This window comes from Trachypithecus francoisi, unplaced genomic scaffold (assembly GCF_009764315.1).
Source record: "Trachypithecus francoisi isolate TF-2019V2 unplaced genomic scaffold, Tfra_2.0 Lachesis_group5, whole genome shotgun sequence".
Taxonomy (NCBI): Eukaryota; Metazoa; Chordata; class Mammalia; order Primates; family Cercopithecidae; genus Trachypithecus; species Trachypithecus francoisi.
Window position 1 is genome coordinate 140,370,444 of NW_022681470.1, and position 16,226 is coordinate 140,386,669.

The following is a 16,226-nucleotide window of genomic DNA, read 5'->3' on the forward strand; positions in this document are numbered from 1 at the left end:
AGAGTGCAGTGATGCAATCTCGGCTCACAGCAACCTCTCCCTCCCGGGTTCAAGCGACTCCCCTGCTTCAGCCTCCTGAGTAGCTGGGATTACAGGTGCATGCCACCATGCCCAGCTAATTTTTGTACTTTTAGTAGAGATGAGGTTTCACCATGTTGGCCAGGATGGTCTCAATCTCTTGACCTCATGATCCGCCCACCTTGGCCTCCCAAAGTGCTGGGATTACAGGTGTGAGCCACCGTGCCCGGCCGAGATTCTGTCTTTTAAAAAAATTAAAAATTAGAAAAAGAAGATACAGCAATCATAAACACGTATGCATGAAAAACAGACCCCAAAGTTATATGACAAAACTTAAGGGAGAAATAGATTGTTCCATAGGAATAATTGGAGAGTTATGTATGACACTTTTAATAAAAGGACATCTACATAGAAGATCAGTAAGGACATAGAGAGCTTGAAAGATACTGTAAGCCAACTAACCCTCAGAGACATGTAGAACAGTCCATCCGATATCATGAGAACACACATTCTTTTTTTTTTTTTTTTTTTTTTGAGACGGAGTCTCGCTCTGTCTCCCGGGCTGGAGTGCAGTGGCCGGATCTCAGCTCACTGCAAGCTCCGCCTCCCGGGTTTACGCCATTCTCCTGCCTCAGCCTCCGAGTAGCTGGGACTACAGGCGCCTGCCACCTCGCCCGGCTAGTTTTTTCTATTTTTTAGTAGAGACGGGGTTTCACCGTGTTAGCCAGGATGGTCTCGATCTCCTGACCTCGTGATCCGCCCGTCTCGGCCTCCCAAAGTGCTGGGATTACAGGCTTGAGCCACCGCGCCCGGCCGAGAACACACATTCTTAAGTTCATGTGGAACATCTTCACGATATGTCAAATGTATATGCCGCAGAACGAGTCTCAGTAAATTTATTTTTTTTAATTTTTACTTTTTTTTGAGACAGAGTCTTGCTATGTTGCCCAGGCTGGAGTGCAGGGGTGCAATTTTGGCTCACTGCAACCTCCACCTCCCAGGTTCAAGTGATTCTCCTGCTTCAGCCTCCCGAGTAGCTGGGAATACAGGTGTGCACCACCACACCTGGCTAATTTTTGTATTTTTAGCAGAAGCAGGGTTTTACCATGTTGACCTGGCTGGTCTCCAACTCCTGACCTCAAATGATCCATCCACTCTTGGCATCCCAAAGTGCTGGGATTACAGATGTGAGCCACCACACCCAGCTGAGTCTCAGTAAATTTAAAAGCACTGAATATATATAAAGTACCTTGTCAGAACACAACAGAATAAAGTTAGAATATATAATGGCAGAAAAACATTAAAATACATAAATATGTGTGAATTAACACTTTTTTTTTTTTTTTTTTTTTTTTTGAGACGGAGTCTCGCTCTGTCGCCCAGGCTGGAGTGCAGTGGCCGGATCTCAGCTCACTGCAAGCTCCGCCTCCCGGGTTTACACCATTCTCCTGCCTCAGCCTCCCGAGTAGCTGGGACTACAGGCGCCTGCCACCTCGCCCGGCTAATTTTTTGTATTTTTTTTTAGTAGAGACGGGGTTTCACCGTGTTAGCCAGGATGGTCTCGATCTCCTGACCTCGTGATCCGCCCGTCTCGGCCTCCCAAAGTGCTGGGATTGCAGGCTTGAGCCACCGCGCCCGGCCTCTAACACATTCTTAAAAAACAGAGGATCAAGAATAAATTTCAGGCCAGGCGCGGTGGCTCAAGCCTGTAATCCCAGCACTTTGGGAGGCAGAGACGGGCGGATCACGAGGTCAGGAGATCAAGACCATCCTGGCGAACACGGTGAAACCCCGTCTCTACTGAAAAATACAAAACACTAGCTGGGCGAGGTGGCGGCGCCTGTAGTCCCAGCTACTCGGGAGGCTGAGGCAGAAGAATGGCGTGAATCCGGGAGGCGGAGCTTGCAGTGAGCTGAGATCCGGCCACTGCACTCCAGCACGGGCGACAGAGCGAGACTCCCTCTCAAAAAAAAAAAAAAAGAATAAATTTCAAGGCATCTGTTTTCACCACAAAATATGGTAAGTACTTGAGGTGGTGGATATGTTAATTAGCTTCATTTAATTATTCTGTATTGCATTCATAAATGATAATATCACTTTATACTCCATTAATATGTACAATGAAAATTTGTCAATTAAAAAAAGCAATTAGGTTGGGCACGATGACTCACGCCCGTAATTCAAGCACGTTGGGAGGCTGATGCAGGAGGATCACTTAGGCTGTGAGTTCATAACCAGTCAGGCAACATAGTGAACCCCTATCACTATGAAAAATTTTCTAAAAAATTAACTGGGTATGGTGGCATGTGCCTGTAGTCCCAGCTACTCTGGGGACTGAGGTGAGAGGATCGCTTGAGCCCAGTTGGTTGAGGCTGCAATAAACTGTGATTGTGCCACTGTACTCCAGTCTGGCCAAGACAGCTGCCTTTCCCTTTACACTATGTGAAGACACAGTGTGAAGACAGTCATGTATAAACCAGGAAGCAGGCCCCCAGGAGACATTGAATCTACTTGTGCCTTGTTCTTGGACTTTCTAGCCTCTAGAGCTATAAGAAATAAATTTCTGTTAGTCACAAACAACAACAACAACAACAACAACAACAAATTACAAAAGAAAATATGTAGAGAGAAACAAAAATGAACAGGACAGACCTAAACTTATAGGATGCAATGAGGAGAGTGCTCAGTGGAAAATTATTATTATTTGAGACAAGGTCTGGCTCTGTCCCCCAAGCTGCAGTGCAGTGGCACGATCACAGCTCACTGCAGCTTTGAATTCCTGGGCTCAAGCAATCTTCTTGTCTTGGCCTCCCAAAGCGCTGGGAGTACAGGTATGAGCCACATTATCTGGCCTCAGTAGGAAATTTATAGCTGTAAATACCTATAAATAATTTTACATCTTGAGGAACTACCAAAATGAGGAAAGTAAACTAATCCAACAGAAGAAAGGAAATAATAAAGAGGGGAAATACGTGAAATGGAGAATAGATAAGAATCTGTTCAATGAGAATCAATGAAACTAAAAGTTGCTCTTTGCAAAGATCGATAACATCGAAAAACTTCACCTGGATTGACAAAAAAGACAGAAGATGCAAATAATTAGAAATGAAACTGGGGCACACTAACAACAAACTATTCAGAAATAAAGATTATAAGAGGATTCTATGAACAATTAATTGTACAGCTAGTTAGATAATCTAAATAAAATGGACACATTTCTAGGAACACAGAAATTAACTGGATTAAAAAGTAAGGAAAAATCTCAACAGACCTGTAACAAGAAGAGAGATTAAATCAGTATTTCAAAACTTCCCAACAATGAATTGTCAAGGAACAAAGAAGTGTCAATTCACAATGAATTGTACCAAACATTTAAAGAATAATCAACACCAGTGTTTCTCAATATCCTCCAGAAAAGTAGAACAGGAGGCTGGGTGTGGTGGCTCACATCTGTAATCCCAGCACTTCGGGAGGCCGAGGTAGGTGGATTGCGAGGTAAAGAGATCAAGACCGGCCGGGCGCGGTGGCTCAAGCCTGTAATCCTAGTATTTTGGGAGGCCGAGGCGGGCGGATCACGAGGTCAGGAGATCGAGACCATCCTGGCTAACACGGTGAAGCCCCGTCTGTACTAAAAAATACAAAAAAAAACTAGCCGGGCGAGGTGGCAGGCGCCTGTAGTCCCAGCTACTCGGGAGGCTGAGGCAGGAGAATGGCGTAAACCCGGGAGGCGGAGCTTGCAGTGAGCTGAGATCCGGCCACCGCACTCCAGCCTGGGCGACAGAGTGAGACTCCGTCTCAAAAAAAATAAATAAGTAAATAAAAATAATGAAAAATAAAAAAAAAAAATAAAGAGATCAAGACCATCCTGGCCAACATGGTGGAAACCCCATCTCTACTAAAAATACAAAAATTAGCTGGGCGTGGTGGTATGCACCTGTAGTCCCAGCTACTTGGGAGGCCGAGGCAGAATTGCTTGAATCCGGGAGGTGGAAGTTGCAGTGAGCCGAGATTGTGCCACTGCACTCCAGCCTGGCAACAGAGCGAGCCTCTGTCTCAAACCAAACCAAACCAAAGCAGGAGAAAACACGTTCTGTTTTTTTCCTTTCTTTTTCTTTTTTTTTTTGCTGGGAGTGGTGGCTCATCCTATAATCCTAGCACTTTGGGAGGCCCAGAGTGGGCAGATTGCTTGAGCTTAGGGGTTGGAGGCCAGCCTGGGTAACATGGTGAAACCCCATCTCTACAAAAAAAAAACACAAAAATTAGCCAGGTGTGGTGGCTCACGCCTGTAATCCCAGCACTTTGGGAGACTGAGATGGGCAGATCACCTGAAGTCAGGAGTTTGAGACCAGCCCGGCCAACATGGTGAAACCCTGTCTCTATTAAAAACACAAAAATTAGCCAGGTGTGGTGATGCACACCTGTAGTCCCAGCTACTCGACAGGCTGAGGCAGGAGAATCGCTTGAACCTGGGAGGCGGAGGTTGCAGTGAGCCAAGATCACACCACTGCAATCTAGCCTGGGCAACAAGAGCAAAACTAAACACACACACACAAAGTATCCAGGCACAGTGGTGCGTCTGTGCTCACAGCTTCTTGAGAGGCTGAGGTGGGAGGATGGCTTGAGCCTGGGGTGGCTGAGACTGCATTGAGCCAAGATTGCAGCAATGCGCTCCAGCCTGGGCGACAGAGTGAGACTCCATCTAAAAAAAAAAGAAATTAGAGACTATCTTTCATGAATATAGATGCAAAAATCCTTAAAAAATATTAGTAAATTGGCCGGGTGCGGTGGCTCAAGCCTGTAATCCCAGCACTTTGGGAGGCCGAGATGGGCGGATCACAAGGTCAGGAGATCGAGACCATCCTGGCGAACACGGTGAAACCGCGTCTCTACTAAAAAAAAAATACAAAAACTAGCCGGGCGAGGTGGCGGGCGCCTGTAGTCCCAGCTCCTCGGGAGGCTGAGGCAGGAGAGTGGCGTAAACCCGGGAGGCGGAGCTTGCAGTGAGCTGAGATCAGGCCTCTGCACTCCAGTCCAGGCAACAGAGCGAGACTCTGCCTCAAAAAAAAAAAAAAAAAAAAAAATTAGTAAATCATATCCAACAGCACATTAAAAGCACTATACACCATGACTAGTGAGATTTATCTCAGGAATGCAAAGTTGGTTCAACAAAAGGAAATTTAAAAATGTAATTATTCACATTAGTACAAAAGACAAAAAATCCCGCAGAATGACCTCAACTAATGCAGGAAAGGCATTTGATGAAACACAACACTTTTCCTTGATAAAAATTAAGAAAACCGGCCAGGCGTGGTGGCTCATGCCCGTAATCCCAGCACTTTGGGAGGCCGAGGCAGCTGGATCATGAGGTCAGGAGTTGGAGAACAGCCTGGCCAAGCTGGTGAAACCCCGTCTCTACTAAAAATACAAATAAATTAGCCAGGTGTGGTGGTGGACACTTACAATCCCACCTACTTGGGAGGCTGAGGCAGAAAATTGCTTGAACCCTGGAAGTGGAGGTTGCAGTGAGCCAAGATCATGCCACTGCACTCCAGCCTGGGTGACAGAGTGAGACTCTGTCTCAAAAAAATAAAAAAAAAAAAAAATTAAGAAAACTAGAAATAGAAGGGAGTTTATTCAACATGACAGAATGCACTTACAAAAACACAGCTAACATCATGTTCAATAGTGAGTGCCTAAAAATTATCCCTAAGATCAGGAAGAAGAGAAGGTCTGATTTCTCCATTGTTATTCAACATTCTACGGGAAATTATTTTTTCTTTTTTTCTTTTTTTTTTGAAATGAAATTTTGCTCTTGTCACCCAGACTGGAGTACAATGGCAACCTCCGCTCCCAGGTTCTCACTGCAACCTCCGCCTCCCAGGTTCAAGTGATTCTCCTGCCTCAGCCTCCTGAGTAGCTGGGATTACAGGTGCCCACCACCACGCCTGGCTAATTTTTTGTATTTTTAGTAGAGACGGGGTTTCACCATGTTGGTCAGGCTGGTCTTGAACTCCTGACCTCAGGTGATCCACCCACCTCGGCCTCCCAAAATGTTGGGATTACAGGCATAAGCCACCGCACCCAGCCTCTATAGGAAATGCTAGCCAGAGCAATCATACAAGAAAGTAAAATAAAAGGTTTCCCAATTAGAATAGAACAAATAAAAGTATATTTATAGGTGATATTTGATATATAGAAAATTTTGAAGAATCTACAAGAAAACTAGTAGAGCTTATAATAAATTCTGTAAAGTTGCACAGTACAACATCAAGAGATGAAAATTAGTTTTGTATCTATACACCAGCAATGAACAATCAGAAAAGGAAACAGAATGTGATCCCTTTTACAAAAGCATCCAAATAAGTTACATGGGAATAACTTTACTCCAAGAGGTAAAATATTTGTAAACTGAAAATTTCAAAACATTACTGAAAGAATTTAAAGAAGACCTAAATAGAGAGATATTGTATATTCACACATAGGAAGACTCACTATTATAAAGATACCAATATAACCCAAAGATTCAACTAAATCTCTACAAGTCCAACAGTCGTCTTCTTCTTTTTTTTGCACAGAATAAGTAAAGAATGCCTGGTATCAGTGGTATTTCACAATGGAGTACAGAAGGCTTTGAATAATTTGATAAGATATGAGAAATAGTAACAAATACACAGTTGAAGAAGAAAAAAATAAGGCCAGGCATGATGCGTGGTGGCTCACGCCTGTAATCCCACTTCAGGAGCGCAAGGCGGGCAGATCGCTTGAGCCTAGGAGTTCCAGACCAGCCTGGGCAACATGGTTAGACCCTGTCTCTACCAAATAATAATAATCATCATCATCATCATAATAATACAAAAATTAGTCGGGCGTGGTGGTGCGCCCGTGGTCCCAGCTACTCAGGAGGCTGAGGTGGGAGGATGGCTTGAACCCGGAGAGGTCGAGACTGCAGTGAGCTGTGCTCCCACCACTGCATTCCAGCCTGGGCAACAGAGCCAGACCCTGCCTCAAAGGAAAAAAAAAAAAAAGGAAAAGAAAAAAGAAAGAAAAGAAAAAAAAAAGGCAATATTTACAGAAGGTATCGATACATTGAAAACGCAGAGGAATCAACGATTAGAGTTTAGCAAGGTCAGATAAATAAAAAGAAATAAGAGAAAATAAAGTTCTAAAGACGTGATCGAATGGAGGAAGCAGGTCATTTTGTGGATTGGCAGGTTATCAACTGGAGAGAATCCTGAAAGGGGTCCAGGAACGTGGGGAAAGTTTTTAATGAGCATCTTGAGGGGCGAGTGCATCGCCCGACGGAAGCCAACGGGTGAGTCTGGTCCCACATCCAGCCCCGCCCCCGGACATGGGCCCCGCCCACAGCCCCGCCCTCAGCCCTGATTTAACCCCCACCTTGTCCTGTGGGACCGTTTCTCTCGGCCTACCCCTTGATACCTCCGCACCCACGCGGAGGGAAACTAGAATCCTAAAGAGTTCCATCCTGTCCAATTGCCCGCGCAACGAGTCACGCCCCTTCCAGTGCTCCAGCGGAAGTGACGTTAGCGGCGCGCCAGTTGTCTCTTTTAGTCGCTGGCACCTATTCTCTCGGAGCCACTTTTTTCTTTGTGTTGTCTGGTCGTTCGCTACTTTGGTGAGGCTTGTGGAGACTAGTGGGTTGGGCGTTGTTTCGCGGTGTGGCAGAGGTCACAATCGACCCAGGGTAATCGAGGATCCTCCTTCGAGAGGCCCGGACCACTCCACTCGCGTCCACGGGAGCCGCGGAGCCATCGGGCGAGGCCACGTCGCCATCGGGCGAGGCCACGTCGGAGAGGCCATTCGGACCTTCGGTCCCCTAGAGGAGCCGGGTGGGAAGTGCAGTATGGGCGCGTCCGAGGGATGTTTTCAGCCATGCGTTCCCGTCTTCAAAAGTGTCCGAGGACTCTGAGGCCTAAAAAATAAGTCTCCAAGGCAACCTTTGTGAATTATTTTTCAGAGGGAAAAGAATTTTGCTGTTCGCGTTCGATTGACTCCGTCCCCAAAATCCTGCAGCCCCACGGACCTGGCAAGTCCACCGTGTTCGGGTGAGCACCGGGAGAAAGTTGGTTCAAGGGGGCAGGTGCTTCCTTTTTTATGCAAACGAGTGTTTCATGTGAGATTTTGGCATTTTGCCTTTGCGAAACCTGTATATTTTTTTCTGACACTTTACGTTCAGGTAGAAAGGTGCTTTCTTAGCTGTCTAGGGTATGCGTATTTCTGCATGTGCATATAAACGTTTGTAGACCGCGAGTCTTTCTACTAAAGAAAACTAAGAATACTCAGCTATTCTTTTCATTTGAAGTTCCTAGCTCTGTACGTCTCCAAAGAGCTTCATAACCAGCCTTCCTGGAAGAAAGAGTGGAGGGTTTACACACAAATACTACAATAATCGAATTTACCGTTAACAGGATGACTGTACTAAGTATTTTTCCTGCATTTTTCTTTCGAAAAAACTTAAACCTATGGGTATGTTGACCATCCAGTACGACGAATAAGTATCCATTGTAGCTGCACCTGTTTTTAGCGTTTTGTGTATTTGCTCTCTCGTAAATACATTTTATGGTGAACTGTTTGAGAGTAAATGGGAAATTCATTGCAGAGATGAAGCTCGACTTTTTTTTTTTTCGAGAGGGAGTCTCGCTCTGTTGCCCAGGCTGGAGTGCAGTGGCGCGATCTCACCCCACTGCAACCTCCGCCTCCCGGGTTCAAGCGATTCTCCTGCCTCAGCCTCCCGAGTAGCTGGGATTACAGGTGCGTGCCACAATGCCCGGCTAATTTTTTGTATTTTAGTAGAGATGGGGTTTTACTGTGTTAGCCAGGATGGTAAAAGCTCGACATTTAAGTAGTGGGTAATGCCTGACTCAATGATAAGAGTGTCGTCTTACTGAAACCATAATACTATTTGCATCAAGAAAATTAAAAATAATATTATCTAATATTTACTCTGTATAATAAATGAAAATTCTCCAAATTGTTCTAAAATATAACGGAGTGTTTTTGGATCTGAGCTCTATTCAAGCTTTTTTTTTTTTTTGAGTGTTTTTTGAGGCAGGGTGTTGCCCTGTTGCCCAGGCTGGAGTGCAGTGGCATGATACTGGCTTACGGCAACCATCACCTACCACGCCCAAGTTTGTCTTTCTGTGCCTGGTTTATTTCACTTAATGTACTGCCCTCTAGTTCTATCTATGTTGTTGAAAATGACAGAATCTCATTCTATTTTTTTTTTTTTTGAGACACAGTCTCGCTCTGTCGCCAGGCTGGTGTGCAGTGGCACAATCTCGACTCACTGCAACCTCTGCCTCCCTGGTTCAAGCAATTCTCCTGCCTCAGCCGTTTGAGTAGCTGGGATTTCAGGTACACACTATCACGCCCAGCTAATTTTTGTATTTTTAGTAGAGATGGGGTTTCACCATCTCCTCAGACTCCTCAGATTCTTCTTTCTTTGCTTCCGCTTTCTTCTCCTCATCTGGAGCAGCAGCTGTGGAGGGGGTAGGAGCTCCTGCTGGTGCAGCACCTGCTGCTGGGGGAGCAGGTCCACCAGTCCTTACATTGCAAATGAGGCTCCCAATGTTGACGTTGGCCAGGGCCTTTGCAAACAATCCAGAACAAAAAGGTTCAACATTTACACCGGCTGCTTTAATGACGCCTTTGATCTTATCCTCCGTGGCGGTCACCTCGTCCTCATGCAGAATGAGGGCTGAGTAGATGCAGGCGAGCTTGGAGATGGAGGCCATGTCGCGGGCCAGTATGGGGCTGGTGCTGCCGGATGCGGTGCTAGTTGCCAGATGAAGTGAGGGCCTCACTGCAACGCGGTCCTCAGAAAGACCGAGCACCTTGGCAGCAGCTGAGGAAAGTTTGAGCTGTTGTCGCCGAGGCTGGAATGCAGTGATGAGATCTCAGCTCACTGCAACCTCCACCTCCTGGGCTCAAGTGATCCTCCCACCTCAGCGTCCTGAGTAGCTGGGACTACAGGTGCTCACCACCACACCTGGCTAATTTTTGTATTTTTTTTAGAGATGGGGTTTCACAGTGTTGCCCAGGCTGACCTCAAACTCCTGGACTCAAGTAATCCACCTACCTCAGCCTCCAAAGTGCTGGGATTACAGGTGTGAGTCACTGCACCTGGCCTGGATCTCATTGTTTTTTATGGATGAACAGTACTCCATTGTATATGTGTACCACACACATTTTCTTTATCCATTCATCTCATCTGTTGATCTACACTTAGGCTGCTTCCAAATCCTGTCTACTGTGAATACTGCTGTAGCAAACGAGAGTGCAGCTATCTCTTCAATATACTGATTTACTTTTTTTTTTCTTTTCTTTTTTTTTTTTTTGAGGCGGAGTCTCGCTCTGTCGCCCGGACTGGAGTGCAGTGGCCAGATCTCAGCTCACTGCAAGCTCTGCCTCCCGGGTTTATGCCATTCTCCTGCCTCAGCCTCCCGAGTAGCTGGGACTACAGGCGGCCGCCACCTCGCCCGGCTAGCTTTTTGTATTTTTTAGTAGAGACGGGGCTTCACCGTGTTAGCCAGGATGGTCTCAAACTCCTGACCTCGTGATCCGCCCGTCTCGGCCTCCCAAAGTGCTGGGATTACAGGCTTGAGCCACCGCGCCCGGCCCTTTTCTTTTTTTTTTAATGATTAATAGATGATTTATTTAAGCAAGAATATATATAGTTATTATTGCCAGACTTAATATGAGATGTTAAATGTTCTATCCAATTTTCCTTCCTGGATAAGTTTTTCTTTCCTATCCATGTCAGTTTTGAAAACATAATACCAGAAGAAGAGGGGCCCAATTCTACACAGAGCTTCCAGGAGTGAGTTTTTAGGAGTGGGTCTGAAATTAGGATAGACATTTGCTGATCTTGCATAGGTCCAACTAATCAAGACAGGATCTTCGACGAGCGGTGGTTAGGGTCATTGTACTGGAGCAGGTACTCCTGCTGAAACTGGGCTCTTATGGCCAGCTGCTTAGCTTGTGCCCTCCCGGTTACCAGGGACATGTCATAGTTGGCCAGGTCAAGCATCGAGGGCAGAGTGGCCAGGCGTGATGGAGTATACTTTGGGAACGACATCTTGGTGACCTAGCACACAACTGCCAGTATTTGGTTTTCTGTACCTGCCTTAGTTTGCTAAGTATAATAGCCTCCAGCTCTATGTTTTTGCCAAAGACATGATCTTCTTGTTCTTTTTCATGGCTGCATGGTATTCAGTGGTGTATGTGTACCACATTTTCTTTTTTTCTTTTTTTTTTTTTTGAGACGGAGTCTTGCTCTGTCGCCCGGGCTGGAGTACAGTGGCCGGATCTCAGCTCACTGCAAGCTCTGCCTCCTGGGTTTACACCGTTCTCCTGCCTCAACCTCCCGAGTAGCTGGGACTACAGGCACCCGCCACCTCGCCCGGCTAGTTTTTTTTGTATTTTTTAGTAGAGACAGGGTTTCACCGTGTTAGCCAGGATGGTCTCGATCTCCTGACCTCGTGATCCATCCATCTCGGCCTCCCAAAGTGCTGGGATTACAGACTTGAGCCACCACGCCCAGCCCACATTTTCTTTATCTGGTCTGTCATTGAGGGGCATTTATGTTGATCCCATGTCTTTGCTCTTGTGAATAGCGCTGCATTGAACATTTGTGTGTCTGTGTCTTTATGGTAGAATACCTATTTATTCATTTTTTGAGACAGAGTTGCACTCTGTCTCCCAGGCTGGAGTGCAGTGGCGCGATCTCGGCTCACTGCAATCTCCGCCTCCCGGGTTCAAGTGATTCTCCTGTCTCAGCCTCCCAAGTAACTGGGATTACAGGCATTTGCCACTGTGCCCAGTTAATTTTTGTATTTTTAGTGGAGACGAGGGTTTCACCATGCTGGTCAGACTGGCTGGTCTTGAACTCCTGACCTTATGGTCTGCCCACCTTGGCCTCCCAAAGTGCTGGAATTACAGGCATGAGCCAGCTCGCCTGGCCAGAGCACTTTATTTTAAAGATAGCCTTTTCCTTTTGGATAAGAAAGTAATATGTGAGATCCTTTTGTGGGCTGATTGAGTTTTCACACTCTTGTGTGAGGTGTGCCTCCCTCGTACCTTTTTACCATGTCATCAGCACAAAAGAGAGTAATATGTGGGTTGATATTTTGACACCTGGAATATATATATTATATATTTATATGAGAATGTAGAGAGAAAGAGATCTCTATAACTCTATATTCGCATATATATATTTGTGGGGTTTTTTTTTTGGGGTTTTTTTTTTTTGAGACTCATTCTGTCACCCAGGGTGGAGTGCAGTGTCAGATCCTAGCTCACTGCAGCTTTGAACTACTGGGCTCAAGTGATCCTCCCACCTCAACCTCAGAAAATGTTGGGATTACAGGCATGAGCCACCATCCCTTGCAGGACACCTGGAATATCTTGTTCCCCAGCAACCTTTCTACTAATTATTTTAGCATCCATGAGTAACCTGCAGTAAATGAACTTCTTTATATGTAGTTAACATTTTTATAAGTGTATTATCAAGTTAAACCTTTAATACTGGATTTTAGGTCAGAGGACAAATGTACGTTTAATTTTGCTGGATATTATAAATTCCCATCCATAGATCTTGTACCATTTGGCAGTTTCTGAATGGATGTAAAGTTGTGTAAAAATTATTCTGGGCCGGGCGCGGTGGCTCAAGCCTGTAATCCCAGCACTTTGGGAGGCCGAGACGGGCGGATCACGAGGTCAGGAGATCGAGACCATCCTGGCGAACACGGTGAAACCCCGTCTCTACTAAAATATACAAAAAATTAGCCGGGCGAGATGGCGGGCGCCTGTAGTCCCAGCTACTCGGGAGGCTGAGGCGAGAGAATGGCGTAAACCCGGGAGGCGGAGCTTGCAGTGAGCTGAGATCCGGCCACGGCACTCCAGCCTGGGCGACAGAACGAGACTCCGTTTCAAAAAAAAAAAAAAAAAAAAAAATTATTCTGGAAAAAATAAGGAACAGACTTTAGCTTGTTTTTTGTTTTTTTTTCTGTTTGTTTGTTTTACTGCTGCTACATCTGAAGATAGATTTTAGTTTTAACCGCAAGCGACTTGTTTTCAAAAAGAAAGTCAGTGTCTTGTTCAGTTTCATCCTGAATAAGAATACTCAAATATATTTTCAGAAGTATAGTGTTCTTTCTTTCTTTCTTTTCTTTCTCCCCGCGCGCCCCCCTCCCTGCCGTTTTTGAGACAGATTCTTCCTCTGTTGCCCAGGCTGGAGTGCAGTGGTGCCATCTCAGTTCACTGCACCCTCCGCCTCCTGGGTTCAGGTGATTCTCATGCCTCAGCCTCTGAAGTAGCTGGGATTACAGGCATGCACCACCACGCCTGGCTAACTTTTGTATTTTTTGTAGAGATAGGGGGTTTTGTTATGTTGGCCAGGCTAGTCTTGAACTCCTGGCCTCAAGTGATCTGCCCACCTTGGCCTCCCAAAGTGCTGGGATTGCAAGCGTGAACTACTACTGCAGCTGGCCAGTAGTGTAGCATTTTGGTTTATGTTTTATGTGTGAGACATTTTATATGAGTGTTGTCTAATTCTTGTGTTGTATATTCTATTTCTTTTTTAAAAATAAAAATCCTGTTTATTCAGTGAGTCACTTCAGCCTGTGGCAGTAATTTTGAGTCCAGTTCTGTCAATCATCAAATTGTATAGTCCATCTACGAATTTGATAAGCATGCTGTGTCTTATCTAATTGCCTTAGCTGAAACCTACAGTACAATTTTTTTTTTTGGCTATAGAGTCTTGCTCTGTTGCCCTAGCTAGAGTGCAGTGGCATGATCTTGGCTCACTGCAACCTCTGCCTAGGGAATAGTGTATTTCCACATTCAGCCAATAGGCAAAATTCATTTCCTTGCAGCTATAGGACTTGTTGCTGGCTGTTGCTGGAGGCTGTGCTCAACTCCTAGAAACTACCTGCAGGTTTTGTGTTTTTTTTTGTTTTTTTGTTTTTTTTTTGAGACGGAGTTCGGAGTTTCACTCTTGTTACTCAGTCTGGAGTACAATGGCGTGACCTTCGCTCATCGCAACCTCCGCCTCCCGGGTTCAAGTGATTCTTTTGCCTCAGCCTCCCGAGTAGCTGGGATTACAGGCATTCGCCACCATGCCCAGCTAATTTTTTATTTTGTTTTGTTTTGAGACAGTTTTGCTCTTGTCGCCCAGACTGTGCAGTGGTGTGATCTTGGCTCACTGCAATCTCTGCCTTCTGGGTTCAAGCAATTCTCCTGCCTTAACTTCCCGAGTAGCTGGGATTACAGGCACCTGCCACCATGCCTGGCTAATTTTTTGTGTTTTTAGTAGAGACAGGGTTTCGCCATGTTGGGCAGGCTGGTCTCGAACTCCTCACCTCAGGTGATCCGCCCATGTTGGCCTCTCAAAGTGCTGGGATTACAGGCGTGAGCCACTGCACCTGGCCTCCCTTCCATCTTATAATGCAACATGATAAAGCTTAACATGTTCCATTAAAAGATAAATGCTTAAGGAATACAGCCCTTTGTTCCACAGCAGATAGTGATGGTGAATTTGGAGCTGAGATGGATAAATTGGTAACTGGCATGTTCACCGTTTTGCCTGGTCAGCATCCACATGTGCCCATCTACACACACTTTGATTCTCTTATGATGATTAAGTCTGCATTTCCACTTAACAAGATTGAAGGGAGAATTTCTCACTCCTAAGTGAGAAGGTGCACAGCCCCTCATCACAGGTCATATTAATTTCTTTTTTTTTTGGAATGGATTCTCACTCTTTCACCCAGACTGGAGTGCAGTGGTGCGATCTCAGCTCTCTACAACCTCCGCCTCCCAGGTTCAAGTGATATTCCTGCCCCAGCTTCCCGAGTAGCTGGGATTAAAGGCGTGCGTCGCCATGCCCAGGTAATTTTTGTATTTTTAGTAGACACAGTGTTTCATCATGTTGGCCAGGCTGGTCTCGAACTCCTGATCTTAGGTGATGTGCCAGCCTTGGCCTTCCAAAGTGCTGGGATTACAGGCACCTGCCACCATGCCTGGCTAATTTTTTGTGTTTTTAGTAGAGACAGGGTTTCGCCATGTTGGGCAGGCTGGTCTCGAACTCCTGATCTTAGGTGATGTGCCAGCCTTGGCCTTCCAAAGTGCTGGGATTACAGGCACCTGCCACCATGCCTGGCTAATTTTTTGTGTTTTTAGTAGAGACAGGGTTTCGCCATGTTGGGCAGGCTGGTCTCGAACTCCTGATCTTAGGTGATGTGCCAGCCTTGGCCTTCCAAAGTGCTGGGATTACAGGTGTGAGCCACCACACCTGAAGCCATGTTAATGTCTACTGAAATTTTGTCATATTCTCCTTGAATATTCTGTTATCTGAAGACTAAATTTTAAATTTGAGTCTTCATGAGCACCGGGTGCAGTGGCTCATGCCTGTAATCCCAGCACTTTGGGAGGCTGAGGTGGGCTGATCACGAGGTCAGGAGATGGAGACCATCCTGGCTAACACGGTGAAATCCCGTCTCTACTAAAAATACAAAAAAAAATTAGCCGGCCGGGCGCGGTGGCTCAAGCCTGTAATCCCAGCACTTTGGGAGGCCGAGACGGGCGGATCACGAGGTCAGGAGATCGAGACCATCCTGGCTAACACAGTGAAACCCTGTCTCTACTAAAAATACAAAAAACTAGCCGGGCAAGGTGGCGGGCGCCTGTAGTCCCAGCTACTCGGGAGGCTGAGGCAGGAGAATGGCATGAACCTGGGCGGCGGAGCTTGCAGTGAGCTGAGATCCGGCCACTGCACTCCAGCCTGGGTGACAGAGCAAGACTCCGTCTCAAAAAAAAAAAAAAAAAAAGAGGCCAGGCGCGGTGGCTCAAGCCTGTAATCCCAGCATTTTGGGAGGCCGAGGCGGGCGGATCACAAGGTCAGGAGATCCAGACCATCCTGGCTAACACGGTGAAACCCCGTCTCTACTAAAAAGTACAAAAAACTAGCCGGGCGAGGTGGCGGGTGCCTGTAGTCCCAGCTACTCGGGAGGCTGAGGCAGGAGAATGGCGTGAACCCGGGAGGCGGAGCTTGCAGTGAGCTGAGATCCGTCCACTGCACTCCAGTCCGGGCGACAGAGCGAGACTCCACCTCAAAAAAAAAAAAAAAAAAATTAGCCAGGTGTGATGGCGGGCGCCTGTAGTCCCAGCTACCCAGAAGGCTGAGGCAGGAG

The 16,226-nt window shown here is 46.2% G+C and overlaps 2 protein-coding genes and 1 pseudogene across 2 annotated transcripts in view; 1 reads left to right on the plus strand and 2 right to left on the minus strand.

Annotated features, from left to right (window-relative positions):
• The first annotated feature begins 7,561 nt into the window (after nucleotides 1–7,561).
• Nucleotides 7,562–16,226, plus strand: part of LOC117074302 (zinc finger protein 560) — a 40,024-nt gene continuing 31,359 nt past the window's right edge. The window contains exons 1-2 of the mRNA XM_033195604.1: nucleotides 7,562–7,651; nucleotides 7,994–8,081. The gene's annotated coding sequence lies outside the window, so the exon portion shown is untranslated. The remainder of the gene's footprint in view (nucleotides 7,652–7,993; nucleotides 8,082–16,226) is intronic.
• LOC117074186 (60S acidic ribosomal protein P1-like) lies at nucleotides 7,598–9,856 on the minus strand. Its single transcript, XM_033195389.1, has 2 exons — nucleotides 9,447–9,856; nucleotides 7,598–7,852 (listed from the first exon to the last, which is right to left on the minus strand). Exons 1-2 carry the CDS (start codon nucleotides 9,768–9,770, stop codon nucleotides 7,598–7,600), a joined length of 579 nt encoding a protein of 192 aa, XP_033051280.1. The 5' UTR covers nucleotides 9,771–9,856.
• Nucleotides 10,672–11,113, minus strand: LOC117074306 (annotated as a pseudogene).